Raw genomic sequence first — 13803 nt, 5'->3', positions numbered from 1 at the left:
CTCTCTCTCTCTCCCCCCCTCCCCTCTCTCTCGCTCCTCTCTCTCTCCCCCCCTCCCCTCTCTCTCTCTCTCCCCCCCCTCCCCTCTCTCTCGCTCCTCTCTCTCTCCCCCCCTCCCCTCTCTCTCTCTCTCTCTCTCTCTCCCCCCCTTTTCCTCCCCCCTCTCTCTCCCCCCCTTCTCTCTCTCCCCCCCCTTTTCCTCCCCCCTCTCTCTCCCCCCTTTTCCTCCCTTGGCGTGGAATATTAGATAAAATATAGTATAGTAGATTAGTTTAGATTCCTTACCATAGTCATAGTCATGTTTAGATTCATCTGTTTAAGTCACGCTGGTTTTTCCGGTCCCAGTTGGTAGTCATAGCTTATGTTTCATGTTTTGTATATCGACCCTGTTTTCCGTGACCGCGACCTTGATTCCTGCCTTGCCCAGTTTATGCCTGTTTGCCGATCGCCTGACCTTTTGCATGTTTTGGATTACGTTTTGGATTACGATTTTGGATTTACTTGCCTGTGTCTCTCTTTAATAAAGCTGTCTACTGCACTTGCATCCATCCTATCTGCGATACGTGACAATGCTGGTGCATGACAGACCTTTAATGCAGCAGAAATTATGTCTAGTGCAGCAGAAATGTTCAGCTAATTTGGCTATTTGTTATTATATTATCCTATGGTGTCTGGGGAAAGAAAATCAGCATCGTATCTGCCACCGTACTTTGTAAATATTGGCATCAGCCACTGAAAAACGCATATCTGTCCACTGCTAGTTAGCTTGAAGTTAAAATTTCCTCCCTTATATGAATAAAATGCTCTTCAGTTTTTAAAATAAAATAGCTACCTAACTAAATAAATGAATTAAAACATAGTTTCATTTGTACTGACATCACATGTTAGAGCCAAGCAGAACTGATCAATCACCAATTAGGAGCAGCATCGAAAATACTGAAAAATACACAATCAAACAGTTTATCATATGCTATATAGAAAATGCATCAAAAATTTGATTGCTTGTGCAATATAAATGTCATGAAAGAAAGAGTGAGTCCCTTTGTACAATAGTATGAGAGTGAGATCCAGTCTGCTCTGGTCATGGGGTTGTAAAATAAGAGTCTTAATAATAATGGCCTTATCTATTATTATTGACAAATTTGTTGTTCTTAAAACATACTTAATTCGCTTATGTCTGCTGAGATATGAAAATAATGTTGTGGCTCTTTAAATAATGACCTAACAGTTAGAAAAAGTGCTTGTTGGTCATGTGGAAAGAGCAGATAAGTGACAAACACAGGGTGGCACATATGATTAAACACCACCCCACTGCATATAGTGTAGACAGGAAGTGTATGAGTTATGCATGCTCACTCAAGTCACTAGAAGTCGCCAGAGAGAACAGCATATTCCTTAAATTACCATTATTGTTTGGATATCAAAACATGCTACATGAAAAGGGAAGATTTCCTGAAGAATAGAATAGAGTTTTATCACAACAGAAAATAATAGTTAACTCATTTCTTACAGAAAGATTTAGTATGTTAAAATACTATAATTTTAGTCATGGAGAGTTTAAAATCAAGCAATGATCAGTGATTGGTCACTGGGAAACCATGGTGATCAGTTACTGGATGTTGGGAACAAAGAATTGCACAGGTGGGACGAACAGTGGTGATCAGTGATTGGTTACTGGGACCCTGAGAAACAGTGATCAGTCATTAGGACACTGGGAAACAGTGCTGATCAGTGATTGGTCATTGGGACCATTGTGTAAGCCTTACACAATGGTCCCAGTGACCAAGGTAAGTGTGCCAGACAGGTAAGTGCAGGACAGTTGTGTTTCTTTTTTAAAATAAAGATGCTAAGGGGTCTAAAAGTCGCCAAAACAAGCAACACCGCACACTAATTAAGCAGTGTAGCATCTTCAACATCCTCAGACAGACAGGACAAGAACAGATTCAAGCACCATCTTAATATTACCCTTCAGGCTTCTGCTAGCTGTAAGGACAAGGAAATCCCAAATAAATGAAATACATAATTAAATAAAAGTCTAAATTAGTCTACACCACTGAAACTATGTTAAAACATCAGTTATACATAGTTTTACTTCTGTTAATGAAACTACTATGACATATTGTGACATAATTTTGCTTATATCACCAAAAAGGAATGTTGACAATGAGCCAGTGTGTTTTATGTTATTGCTGCACAACAATACTGTCTCTCTGCTTTCTAGATTACAAGAAAAACTAGCAATGCAAATAAAAAAGCAGGGAGTTACACTGTATACAGGAAAAGGGTGGAGAGGCAGATATGAGGTGTCAAATAAAACCCAAATGTTTTCACTGTACCATCACCACATGACCTGTATAAACATAAGCAGTAGTGGATTTCACACCTTTGTACATGGCACACCCTGGTTTGCAGGAAAGGCACGATTCACAGTCACATCAACAAAATCGGACTTTGAAGTCAAACTCTGTGTGTGGGGGGTGGATATGTTTTTATGTCCCCACAAAGACAGAAATATCTGACAGTTTTGACATTGTCGGGACATTTCACTGGTCACCACAAGGAATTGTTTATTAAAAATCAGACCCTGAGGTAACAGTTAGGTTTAAGTGTAGCATAGCATTAATTAGCTGCATTAATAATTATGCCAAAGTAAGATCCTCACAAGAGAGAGCGAGAGAGAGAGAGAGAGAGAGAGAGAGAGAGAGAGAGAGAGAGCGAGAGAGAGAGAGACAGACAGAATATGACAGTAAATCCCGAATTAAAAACTAAGCCTATTACAACACTTCCCATCAATCAACAGCAGACGATAAATGAAAGTGACTTGAGATTCCAGGCAGTCATAAATAACAATTTCCCAACATACACCCTCTATTACTTCCTCATGACACTGCTAAATGTTTAATAAGAGAACATCAGACAGGTGAATGACTCACCTAGTCCCACTATAGTAACTACCTCCTTGTTTTGTCCATTCCTCAAATGTACCTTTGGTTACATACTCATGAGACGTCACTGTCCCTTCCAGTGAGAAAATCACTTTTTCCCCTCTATTTACTTTGTTCATATATACACATGTGAGATACACATGTGGTCATTAAGGTATTCATCGTTTCTCAATACTACTTCCTAGAGGAACTTTTCAGGTCTCAAGAGTTGGACCAGCTTGGATCTGGGAGAGTCAGAGTGTGTGATTATTAAACCATCTACTAAAACTGGTAATAAACTGAAGTGCTAATCAGATGTGTTTGAGCAAATCTCTAAACTTGGCTGGACTTGCTTCAGGCCTCCACCCTTGTCCAGGGGTTCCATACGGGAAACATTAAACATGTGAACTTTAAGTCAAATGCTACAGGCAGGAACAACTATTTTGATCACGACATTCAAACTTTATAAATATATCTTCTCTTAAACTGTAGTAAAACATATATGAAAACTTTCACTGTGACTTAACTTTAAAGAAGGCCTTTTCGTTATATTCAGAAACAAAAATCACAGTTTCTAGAGTCATCACACATTCATCTTCTGTAACCGCATTATCCTCTTCATGGTAGGGTCATGGTAGGTGGAGTCAATCCCGGAAAAACATTGAACACAAGGCAGAGACAGGAATCCAACTACGGGCAATTTAGTATAGCCTGCCTACTTGAATGTTTTTGGACAGAATGTGGAAACCGAAGAACCCTGAGAAAACACAGCGAACACGGGGAGAGCATTCGAAACTCTGCACAGACAATAACTCAAGCTCAGGCTCGAACCCAGAAATTTAAACACGATATCTCAGTAACGTGTATTATCTGATATCAATATTACACCGTCATATCACCCAGCCCTATTTCTTGCACTTATTGGGATATTACTGTCTATTGTTTATCCTTCAATTCACATGTAATGTTTCACATTAAAACCTTACAAAAATCTTTTAAGGAAGATGTGATACTTAAAATAAAGAGCCTTTTGTGAGCAACACAATGAGTATTTGTTTACAGTCAACAACACATGGATACTTTTTAAACCTTAAGTCACTTGATAAGGATAAAGTCACAAAGTCTACACAAAGTGTGTAGCAATCAGGTGTATCAAATAAAGAACGAAATCTTCAACGTTTTTTTTTTTAAAGTCATTGCTGAGTTTTCTTTCCTCGCACACTTACAGATAGTTGACTGTGCTCGGTGGGAACACATCGCTCCGCACCATCGCAGCTTATTCCTGTGGAACAGCACCCCTACATTGCTCTGTAACACTCCACAGACACACTGTGACCACCAGTAAAATGGTGCTGACTTCCTTGTATGCTTGTGCGTGATGTTTTGTTTTCATGTCGTTAGGGCTGAAAGGTGACAGGAGGGGAGGGGCCGAACTGCACACGCTCTGGAGGAGAGGGCGGGACGTCACTGCTGAGGTCAGACAACAAACCTTCATTCCTGCACTTAAATAAGCAACCACTAGGAATTGCACAATAATAACACCATTACTGTATTGCTCCAAAGTTTGCACCCCCTTAGAACAAACTTAAATGTTACTTCAATTTATTGCTACTGGACAAAACTTGTCACACTTGTGTGTGCCTTCATTAGCACAAGCATGATAAAATTATAATAAAACGATTATAATTAGTAAAAATAAATAAATAAATAAATAATATATATATATATACACACACACACACACACACACACAATATCAGTAATTTGATATTTATATACACACACTCACTAGCCACTTTAATAGGAACACCTGTACACCTGTTTATTCATGCTATTATACAGTCAGCCAATCATACGCTCAATGTAACGTCAGATTTCTATTCTTGGCTGGTAAGATCCTATGGAACCTGATGTGATCTTCTGCTGTTGTAGCCCATCCACCTCATTGTTTGACATGTTGTGCGTTCGGAGATGCTTTTCTGCTCACCACAGTTGTAAAGAGTGGTTATTTGAGTTACCATTGCCTTCCTGTCAAGATTGAACCAGTCTGCACATTGACTGACCTCTCTTAACAACTAGACGTTTCCTTCCCCAGAACAAATTTTTTTTTTTTGCACCATTCTATGCAAATTCTACAGACTGTTGTGCGTGAAAATCCATTATCTCCATTCCGATGTGAATAGACATTTAATATGATTTAGTGCTGACAGTTGGATAAATATAACAACTTCATCATGCTACCCCGGTTTGAATTTATCTACCTCGTTTCATTTATCTCATTTTGCATACTGCTTTAAATCACACCAACAGAAGAACAGCCTTCTTAACTAGACTATAGAAAGACTCTTATTGCTGCTAAGTCAGCAAATTTCTCCACCCTTGTAAAAAAACAACTAAAATAAATGACCATATTTCTATTCTATTTCTATCAAGCAATGGCCCAGATCCTCCTCTACCTTGAAACTTTGTACAGCCCCAATTCTGAAAAAGTTGGGACAGTATGGAAAATGCAAAAGACAACAACAAAAGGAGTCATTTGATAATTCAATTCACCCTGTACTTTATTGAAAACACATTATTTGATGTTTTACTTCGTGAGTTTAGTTTATTTTTGAAAATATACACTCATTTCAAATCTGATGACTGCAACACACTCCAAAAAAAGTTGGGACAGTCGACTGTTTACCACTGTGTAGAGTCACTTTTTTTTTTAATAACACTTAAGTGTTTGTGCGCTGAAGACACCAGTTGGTTAAGTTTAGCAAGCGGAATTTCCCCCATTCATCCATTATGCATTTATTCAGCTGCGCAACTGCATGGGCCCTTCATTGCCTTATTTTGCGCTTCATAATGCGCCACACATTCTCAATCGGAGACAGGTCAGAACTGCAGGCAGGCCATGCTAGCACCCGCACTCTCTTCTTACGCAACCTTGTGCTTGTAATCTGGGCAGAATGTGGTTTGGCCTTGTCCTGCTCTGAATGGCAGCATATGTTGCTCCAAAATGTGTACATATCTTCCTGCATGAATGGTGCCCTCATAGATGTGAAAGTTACCTATCACTGGACGCTGATAACAGCTTGGCTGGTCTTTTTCCTCTTTGGCCCGGAGAACATGATGGTTGTTTTGTCCAAAAACTATTTGAATTGTTAACTTGTCGGACCACAAAACATGAGTCCACTGTGCTACTTGCCCTCTCAGATGAGACCAAGCCCAGAGAAGTGGGCGGAGCTTCTGGACAGTGTTGATGTATGGCTTCTCCTTTGCATAGTAAAGCCTTAACTTGCATCTGTGGATGCAGCGGCGAATGTTGTTGACTGACAAACGTTTACCAAAGTATTCCCGAGCCCATGTCAGGATATCCATTACAGACACATGACAGTTTTTAAGACATTGACGTTTGAGGGATCGGAGATCACACACATTCAGAAGTGGTTTTGGCTGTGCCCTTTATGCACAGAGATTTGACCAGAGTCCTTGAATTTTTTAATTATATTGTGCACTGTAGAAAGTGAAATGACAAAAATCCTACCGATTTGTCTTTGGGGAATGTTGTTCTCAAGGTGTTGGATTATTCGCCGATGCATCTGTTGGCAGATTTGTGAGCCTCGACCCATCCTTGCTCTTTTAAAACTAGGCCTTTTTTTGGAGGCTCCTTATATACTATGATTAGACGATTGCCTCACCTGTTTCACATCACCTTCTTATTTCAACTTGTCACATCGCTATTAGTCCTAAATTACCCCAGTTCCAACTTTTTTGGAACGTGTTGCATGCATTAATTTCAATATAAACATTTATCTTTAAAAACTGTGTAGGTGATTAGGTAAAACATCAAATACCATATCTTTTTAATTTAAATACTTTTACAAATCAATCCTCTGTTTTTATTAGCATTTTTTATACTGTCTCACCTTTTCAGAATTGGGGTTGTAAAATAGAGCGGCAGTTTCCATTTTGTCACCTAGAAACCATGGAAGATTCAAACTTTTCCACTCAATAAAAATCTAACTCACGGCTTCCCAGACTTTTTGGTCAATGGACATTACAAATTTTCTGAGCTCCCAAACCTAGACCACTGTAAATTTTTATATTCCAGATTTATAATTTAGCACATGTAACATTTGAACATTTTATTGTAAGGCAGTAACATATGTGTAACCTAAGTAGGGCGGCAACTAACGATTATTTTCATAATCGATTAGTTGGACGATTATTTATTTATTTATTCCGATTAATCGGATGGGGGGGCAAACTTTCAGTGCCATTTTTTCGTTTATTTAAAATAAAATCCACAAACTGAGTGTTACAAATATAAACTTCAGACTAAAACTTTACACAAAAGTTTGTCCGATTATATAAGACTGAAAAGAACCCAATGTCACGACTTCCCCTTTAAGCAGCATGCTGCAGAGCACGTGAGTGCACGCTGCCGAGCAGGGTGCGCGAGCACCTGCTTTTTCATTGTTGACAATCGTGACATTTGGACACGTGCATTTGTTATGTTTCGTTATGTCTCCTCCCTGTTCTGTCATTGGCTATTGTTTCACGTGTGTCTGAATTGCCCTCAGACATCAGCCATTACGAGGCTGATTATGTTTGTATATATACCGCGCGCCTCCCAGCACACAGCGCGGAATATTGGATAGATTAGATACTTAGTTTAGATTCTTTGTCATAGTCAAGATTCGTTTGTTTAGTTCATGCTGGTTTCTCAGCTCCCAGTCTCTTGCGATTGTTTATGTTTCATGTTTGGTATATCGACCCTGTATCCCGTGACCGCGACCTTGATTCCTGCCTTGTCCCGTGTATGCCTGTTTGCCGATCGTCTGACCTTTTGCATGTTTCTGGATTACGTTATTGGATTACGTTTTGGATTTACCTGCCTGTGTCTCTTAAATAAAACTGTTCCTACTGCACTTGCATCCGTCATATCTCCGTTGCGTCACGAAACGTGACACCCAATACACAGGCACCCATCAGAATATATATTATTAATTTAGGACTGCAGTTTAATTCTGTGCTTTTTGTGCATCCATAAAAAATAATGCATAAATACATATATAAATAATGCATAAATACATATAAAAAATATGTATGTATGTATGTATGTATGTATGTATCACGGCGTTTAAACCGCACGTGAGGAGCAACGCGAAATCGTTACTAACATATCACTTCCCTTATAATAAACTACAGAATTTACACTGATACAGCATATAATGACAATAAACTTAAATTAAATGAAACCTTTTAAGCAACTCACGACAGCGTCACTGTCATGCTTCCGTGCTACACAAACTCCGCTTTATAAAGTTTGATCTCTGCGGTGTTTAATATAAAATGCTTCCCTGCCTTAGAGGACTTGGAGGTCGCACAGTAAACTGAAGAATGTCATTGTCGGTGACTCTGGGTATTAGGCTAAAGCTAGCGGCGTCGCATTACGGGAGTATGACGTCATGCGCCACTGACTAGGAAGCGGCTTATACTTCCAGTTACTAAAAAACTGCTAGTGTTCCATTTGAGATGATATTACCTTTCTAAAATTCATACACTAGATGGTAGAGTACACAGTGCATATTGTAAGTAAATAGCATAATTGTAAGTACGTCATTTGGGACACAACTTTAGCATTTACTCTCCGAAGCATGTTTTTGGAAGAGATGTAACCTAATAAGTAACATGCCCCGTGCAGCGTGCAGACCAACTAATTGATAATGAGATTCGTTGACAAGGATTTTCATAATCGATTATTATTGATTTTATGAAATTAGTTGTTGCAGCTCTAAACCTAAGTAACTAAAACCCAAAAGAATATTCCTTGCACTGATTTCCTGACACAGTGTCACATCATGGAGGTAAGGACGGATGCAATTGCAAAATCCAAGTTCAAACATTTTAATGAAGTACAAACAAAACTAAAACAAGACTTACAGAACCAGGACAAGAATGCCGTGAGACCGAAGGATAAACCAAAACAATGCAAGACAACCTGTGCAGTGCAGAACGTGACTATTTATACATAAGTGCTAATGAGCCAAACGTTAATCAGGTGAAAGAGACATGTGACATGGTGCAGTGGCTGAAGGGAAACATAGTTTTAGTCCCTTTTTTTTTCGAAATAGTAGCACACAAAATCCATTGTCATGGTTAGAGCAATATTGGTAATAATCATTTGTAAAACAAATGAATAAAAACAACAGAGAATATTATTAAGGGGGGCCCAGTGGCTTAGTGGTTAGCATGTTTGCTTGATTGGCATCTCTAAATTGTCTGTAGTGTCAACTCAAAATTCCTAATTGGGAACTCGGGGTGGTCTGCTCAACTACAAGTTTAGCAAGTGACGTCAAATCAACATGGCTGCTCACAGCATCAGCAGTAAATACAGTGTGTAAATACACACACACACATACACACACACACACACACACACACTGACACAGGACTGAACATGACCATAAACAAGCTCCTGATAACACCACACCTTATCACATGGGACTTAACACAACATCTGATCACCACACACAAAATATTGACCAGCAGGACTGATCTCTCTTTAACTGTACCTTTAATAGAGCCATTATTTACTGGATTATTTAACTAACGACTCTCATTAGCTCATGTACACTACATGACCAAAAGTTTGTGCACACCTGACCATGACAATCATATGAGCTTGTTGAACATCCCATTCCAGATTTATTCCCCTTTGCTTTTATAATAAGCTCCACTCTTCTGGGAAGGCTTTCCACTAGATTTTGGAGCATGGCTGTGGAGATTAGTGTTCATTCAGCCACAAAAGCATTAATGAGATCAGGCACTGATGTCGGACGAGGAGAACTGGGGTGCAGTCAGTGTTCCAGTTCATCCCAGAGGTGTTCAGGGGGTTGAGGTCAGGGCTCTGTGCAGGCCACTCGAGTTTTTCCACTCCATCATTGGCAAACCATGTCTTCATGGAGCTCACTTTGTGCACGGGGGCATTGTCATGCTGGAAAAGGTTTGGGGCTCTTAGTTCAAGTGAAGGAAAATTGTAATGCTACAGCATACAAAGGAGTCCTATACAATTGTGTTTTAGCAAAATTGTAAAATGCAGAAAATAAAATACTTATTCTACACAATTAACCATAGAGTCTAAACTTTTAAAATGTGTTGTCATGGTTTAGAAAGGAAAAAGGAATATGTATGTGCCCTAAAACACTAGCTTGCTCTCCAGTAACTGTTCTGCTGAGTGAAAAATTAACTAAATTGAACTACGTTTATCCAGAAGTCATACTCGTGACAGATTCTGTGTCAACATTTCAAATAAAGTTCCTAGTGCACTTCATTAATTTCGATGCAGAATGTTGTTCACTTCTGTGCCTTCGATATATATCTGTGTAGGTGTTTTCTTTTGGGTAATGCAGGTACCATTAGAGGTGACGACCTGCATTCCTCATGTTTACATATAGTTAGCCATCTTTGATTAGTTGGATTATATCGTTCATGGTTTTACTCACTGTCATGCTGCATATTCCCTTTTTCCAGTTGTTGCAGTTATTTCTGGTAGACTTGTCACAAATTATAATTATGTAGTTGCCGAAATTAATCACAATTATTATAAGCTACTCATGATTATTTGATGTGACCGTGATTCCACATTCATACATGTTTATTAGGCATTTAACGATACATCCTCTCATGATGCATCACGTGATGGTGTACATTGTGGAAATGTGCAATATCAGCATTAATTAATTTATTAGTTAATTAATTATGCATGTAATGCAATTGCACTGTTTGAACATCAATTTGCACAACACAGAGTTAAAATACAGAGCGCATGCTGGTCATGTTTTTTTTTGTGGTGAGCCTGTGAGATCATCTGCACTTGTGAAATGACTGATAACCTGATATTGGATGTCTCTATTTTGATTTGTTATTTGGAGTGTTTGGATGTATCTTTATTTACTTTAATATTTATTAATAATTAATATAGTAATATTTATATTTATTTCATTTTTAAAAAGTACAGTACATTTTCATGGTACAAACAGTAGGCCTACTGTTTATTTTTGTAATAAAGTTCAAGAATATTTTACTTTGAGTGTTATGTTTTCATTCAGTATCAATTTTAAAAACTATCAACTGATTAATCAGGTTATCGGCAGGTACAGCCCAACTTAGTTATCGGTAAAATCCACTATCGGTTGACCTCTATTCCTTAAATATCTTCCCTGCATTACTACACTGCAATTCCTACAGTCTAAGAAGACAACATATACAGAGATCTGGACATACGGTCATTTCTGAAGCACTTAATTAAGGTTTGTGAAGTAAAATACTTCCAAATTTAAATTAATGGCATTTAGCAGACACCCTTATCCAGGGTGACTTACATTAATCAAATTTTTTATACAACTGAGCAGTTCAGGGTTAAGGGCCTTGCTCCAGGTCCCACAGTTGCAGCAACCAGTGAGCTAATACTTTCCCGAATGTACCACTTCTGAAAATGTGACACTGAACAAATGACATAATTACTGACATTTTGTTAACATTGTGTAGCCCACTAGAAAATGTATATAAATAAATATTTTAAACCAAATTTAAAACAATATAGATTCATTAAACATAAATCAGAATGTAAACCACTATACTTTCAAATACGTTATTTGAACCAGTTAAAATGTTTCATGTAGATAATTTTGACCAATTAACACCATTCTACACGTAGATCCCGCCTTGACTGACAGGTGACAGCGGGAGAGTTTTTTTTTTACTGCGCAGACGGCACACACAGCCAAAGCAAGGAGAGAAAAGGAGACAGAAGAAAGATAAAAAAACCTAAATTATAATTATATATTATAAATAACCGGTTGAAAGAGTGAAACCAAAGGTCGAAACAGTACTACTGCCAGTTGGAGTGCTGAGGAACTTCAGTGTGCAGTTTTATCCAACGTGAAACTTGTTTGATGGCGAGCCACCCGACCAGAACCACTGTGTCTTGAAGGACGGTTTTTTTATTTTATATTATTTTGTTTTTTTCTGCAAAGGACTACAACTGAAAATACTCAAGAGGAGTGCCTTTCATTCAGAGTAAAAGAAATTGCAGAAACATTGAAAAAGACATTTTAATTCTGGATGTGATTTTATTTTATTTAAGTTTTGTTATATGCCGTGTATGTATATATTTTATCTTAGGCTTAACTTAGAGGGTGCACCCTAGGGTATTATATATGTACTGTACATGTTTAATTTCACTCACTCTAAATTGTACATAAATCATTCTATATTTACCTTATCAGTTGTGCTGTCACTGTTATTGTTTCCTTTAGTCTTCTGATATCTGGTTTACACATCATCTATATAGTACATATTTAATATATGCTACAATTAGCAAAATACATTTTGAAGATGTGAAAATCATACAGTAAAGAGAACATGCGTACATGTGGCCTTTTCCTATGTAAAGTTGTACAGGAATGTATTTACATCTCTGAGTATGTCCTCTGGGTGGAGTACCAAAAGAAGCAACACTCACTACACTGTTGCCCCTTACCTAGTGACCACTCAAGAAAACCTTTACGCCACATATGTATAAAATGTATACAAAAAAAGTCTGTTTGCAGGTTACAAATTGCAAGTGCAAGGAAAGAGAAGAAAATGGTGTGAGCCAAAGTTACCGTTGCTATTATATCAAAATCTTAAGCTTCAATATCATTTTCAAATGATATTAACAGTCACGAAATGATGTCTAGATGCAGACAAGGACACAGAGGTGCAGGAAATATTTTAACTTAATCCCTAAATTTAATCTCTAAATAACTTCTGAGAAATGGAGGAAGCGTTAAAAAACCATCTAAGCTTTTTCTTCTGTGGATGAAGAACTGGTTGGTGTGTTGAAGAATCAGTACAGGAAAGAAACATATTGTAGTGATATTCAAGAAAAGGACAAAAGAAAATATTCAAATATCTGATGCTGAGTTCACTGAACCAAGGACGCTTTCGAAACCCGCCAGGAAAAACACAGTAATCAAATTCTCTTGGGTTAACTCCGAAGTGGGAAATCTGAACTATGCTGATTTTCGAGCTCGACACATTCAAGTTACAATGTGGGGAAAAAAATGTGGTCGCGTTTATGATAGCATGTGCTTTGTTAGCAACAAGCTAGCCACCTAGCATTACTGAACATGAGTTTATGATGTATTTACATTCTCAAAACTATGAACTGTGTGGTCAGTGTTAAAAATGTAACTAACTAATGTGTCTGTGTTTATTGATCTTACTTAAATTCTACTATAAACTCTTTTAAAGTAGTGAAGTGATATTTTATTTACTGTTGAAAGTCTGAGCAGCCATGTTGTCATAATGTCGTTCATTCTCAAGTAGGAATTCCGAATTGAGGAGGCATTTTTGTAGACGGAAATTCAGAGTTAGGAGATTTCTTCGAATGTACAATTACCTGCGGCAAAATTGGGGTGAATTCTCATGTCTTACACCCAGTGTTCCCAGGGATCCACCATGACCCTGACCAGGATAAAGCACTTACAGAAGATTTACTTGTCAGTAAATGTAAAAAAAAAAAAAATCAGATGTGCCCTAATAAAATATCTACTCCTCTATATTGATTATTGTTTAATGCACTTTGCTTTATTTATTGACTGTTTCATGATATAGAATTTAAAAAAAAATCTATTCATTCCGCTCAAATTTCCAGATCTGCTAAGAGCAATATCAAAAATTTGTTTATTGATTTGTCAATAATAAATAATAGAGAAACTTGTCAGGTATACACCAGTACTAATCACATACACATTACAGATGGCACTATATCTAAAAATGTTTCCTTTCAAACACATAGCGTCTCACTTCGGTTGCCTAAAACTGATTTCTCAACAAGAGAA

At 37.8% G+C, this 13803-nt stretch overlaps 1 protein-coding gene across 3 annotated transcripts in view; it reads right to left on the bottom strand.

The window, feature by feature from the left end:
• Positions 1-13803, bottom strand: part of ssh2b (slingshot protein phosphatase 2b) — a 42412-nt gene that overhangs the window by 22818 nt on the left and 5791 nt on the right. Inside the window, exon 3 of one of the 3 annotated variants that reach the window (XM_053648253.1) lies at positions 12197-12261. The exons of 1 other annotated variant lie outside the window; for it this stretch is intronic. In XM_053648253.1, the coding sequence (XP_053504228.1) occupies positions 12197-12261 (65 nt within the window). Of the gene's footprint in view, positions 1-4149; positions 4661-12196; positions 12262-13803 lie in introns of those variants that run through there. One more of the 3 variants, XM_053648254.1, reaches the window with a different exon arrangement.

The sequence above is a fragment of the Ictalurus furcatus genome, chromosome 18 (assembly GCF_023375685.1).
Source record: "Ictalurus furcatus strain D&B chromosome 18, Billie_1.0, whole genome shotgun sequence".
NCBI lineage: Eukaryota > Metazoa > Chordata > Actinopteri > Siluriformes > Ictaluridae > Ictalurus > Ictalurus furcatus.
Note: the sequence above shows the minus strand (reverse complement) of the source record. Positions and strands in the feature narration are given on the sequence as shown.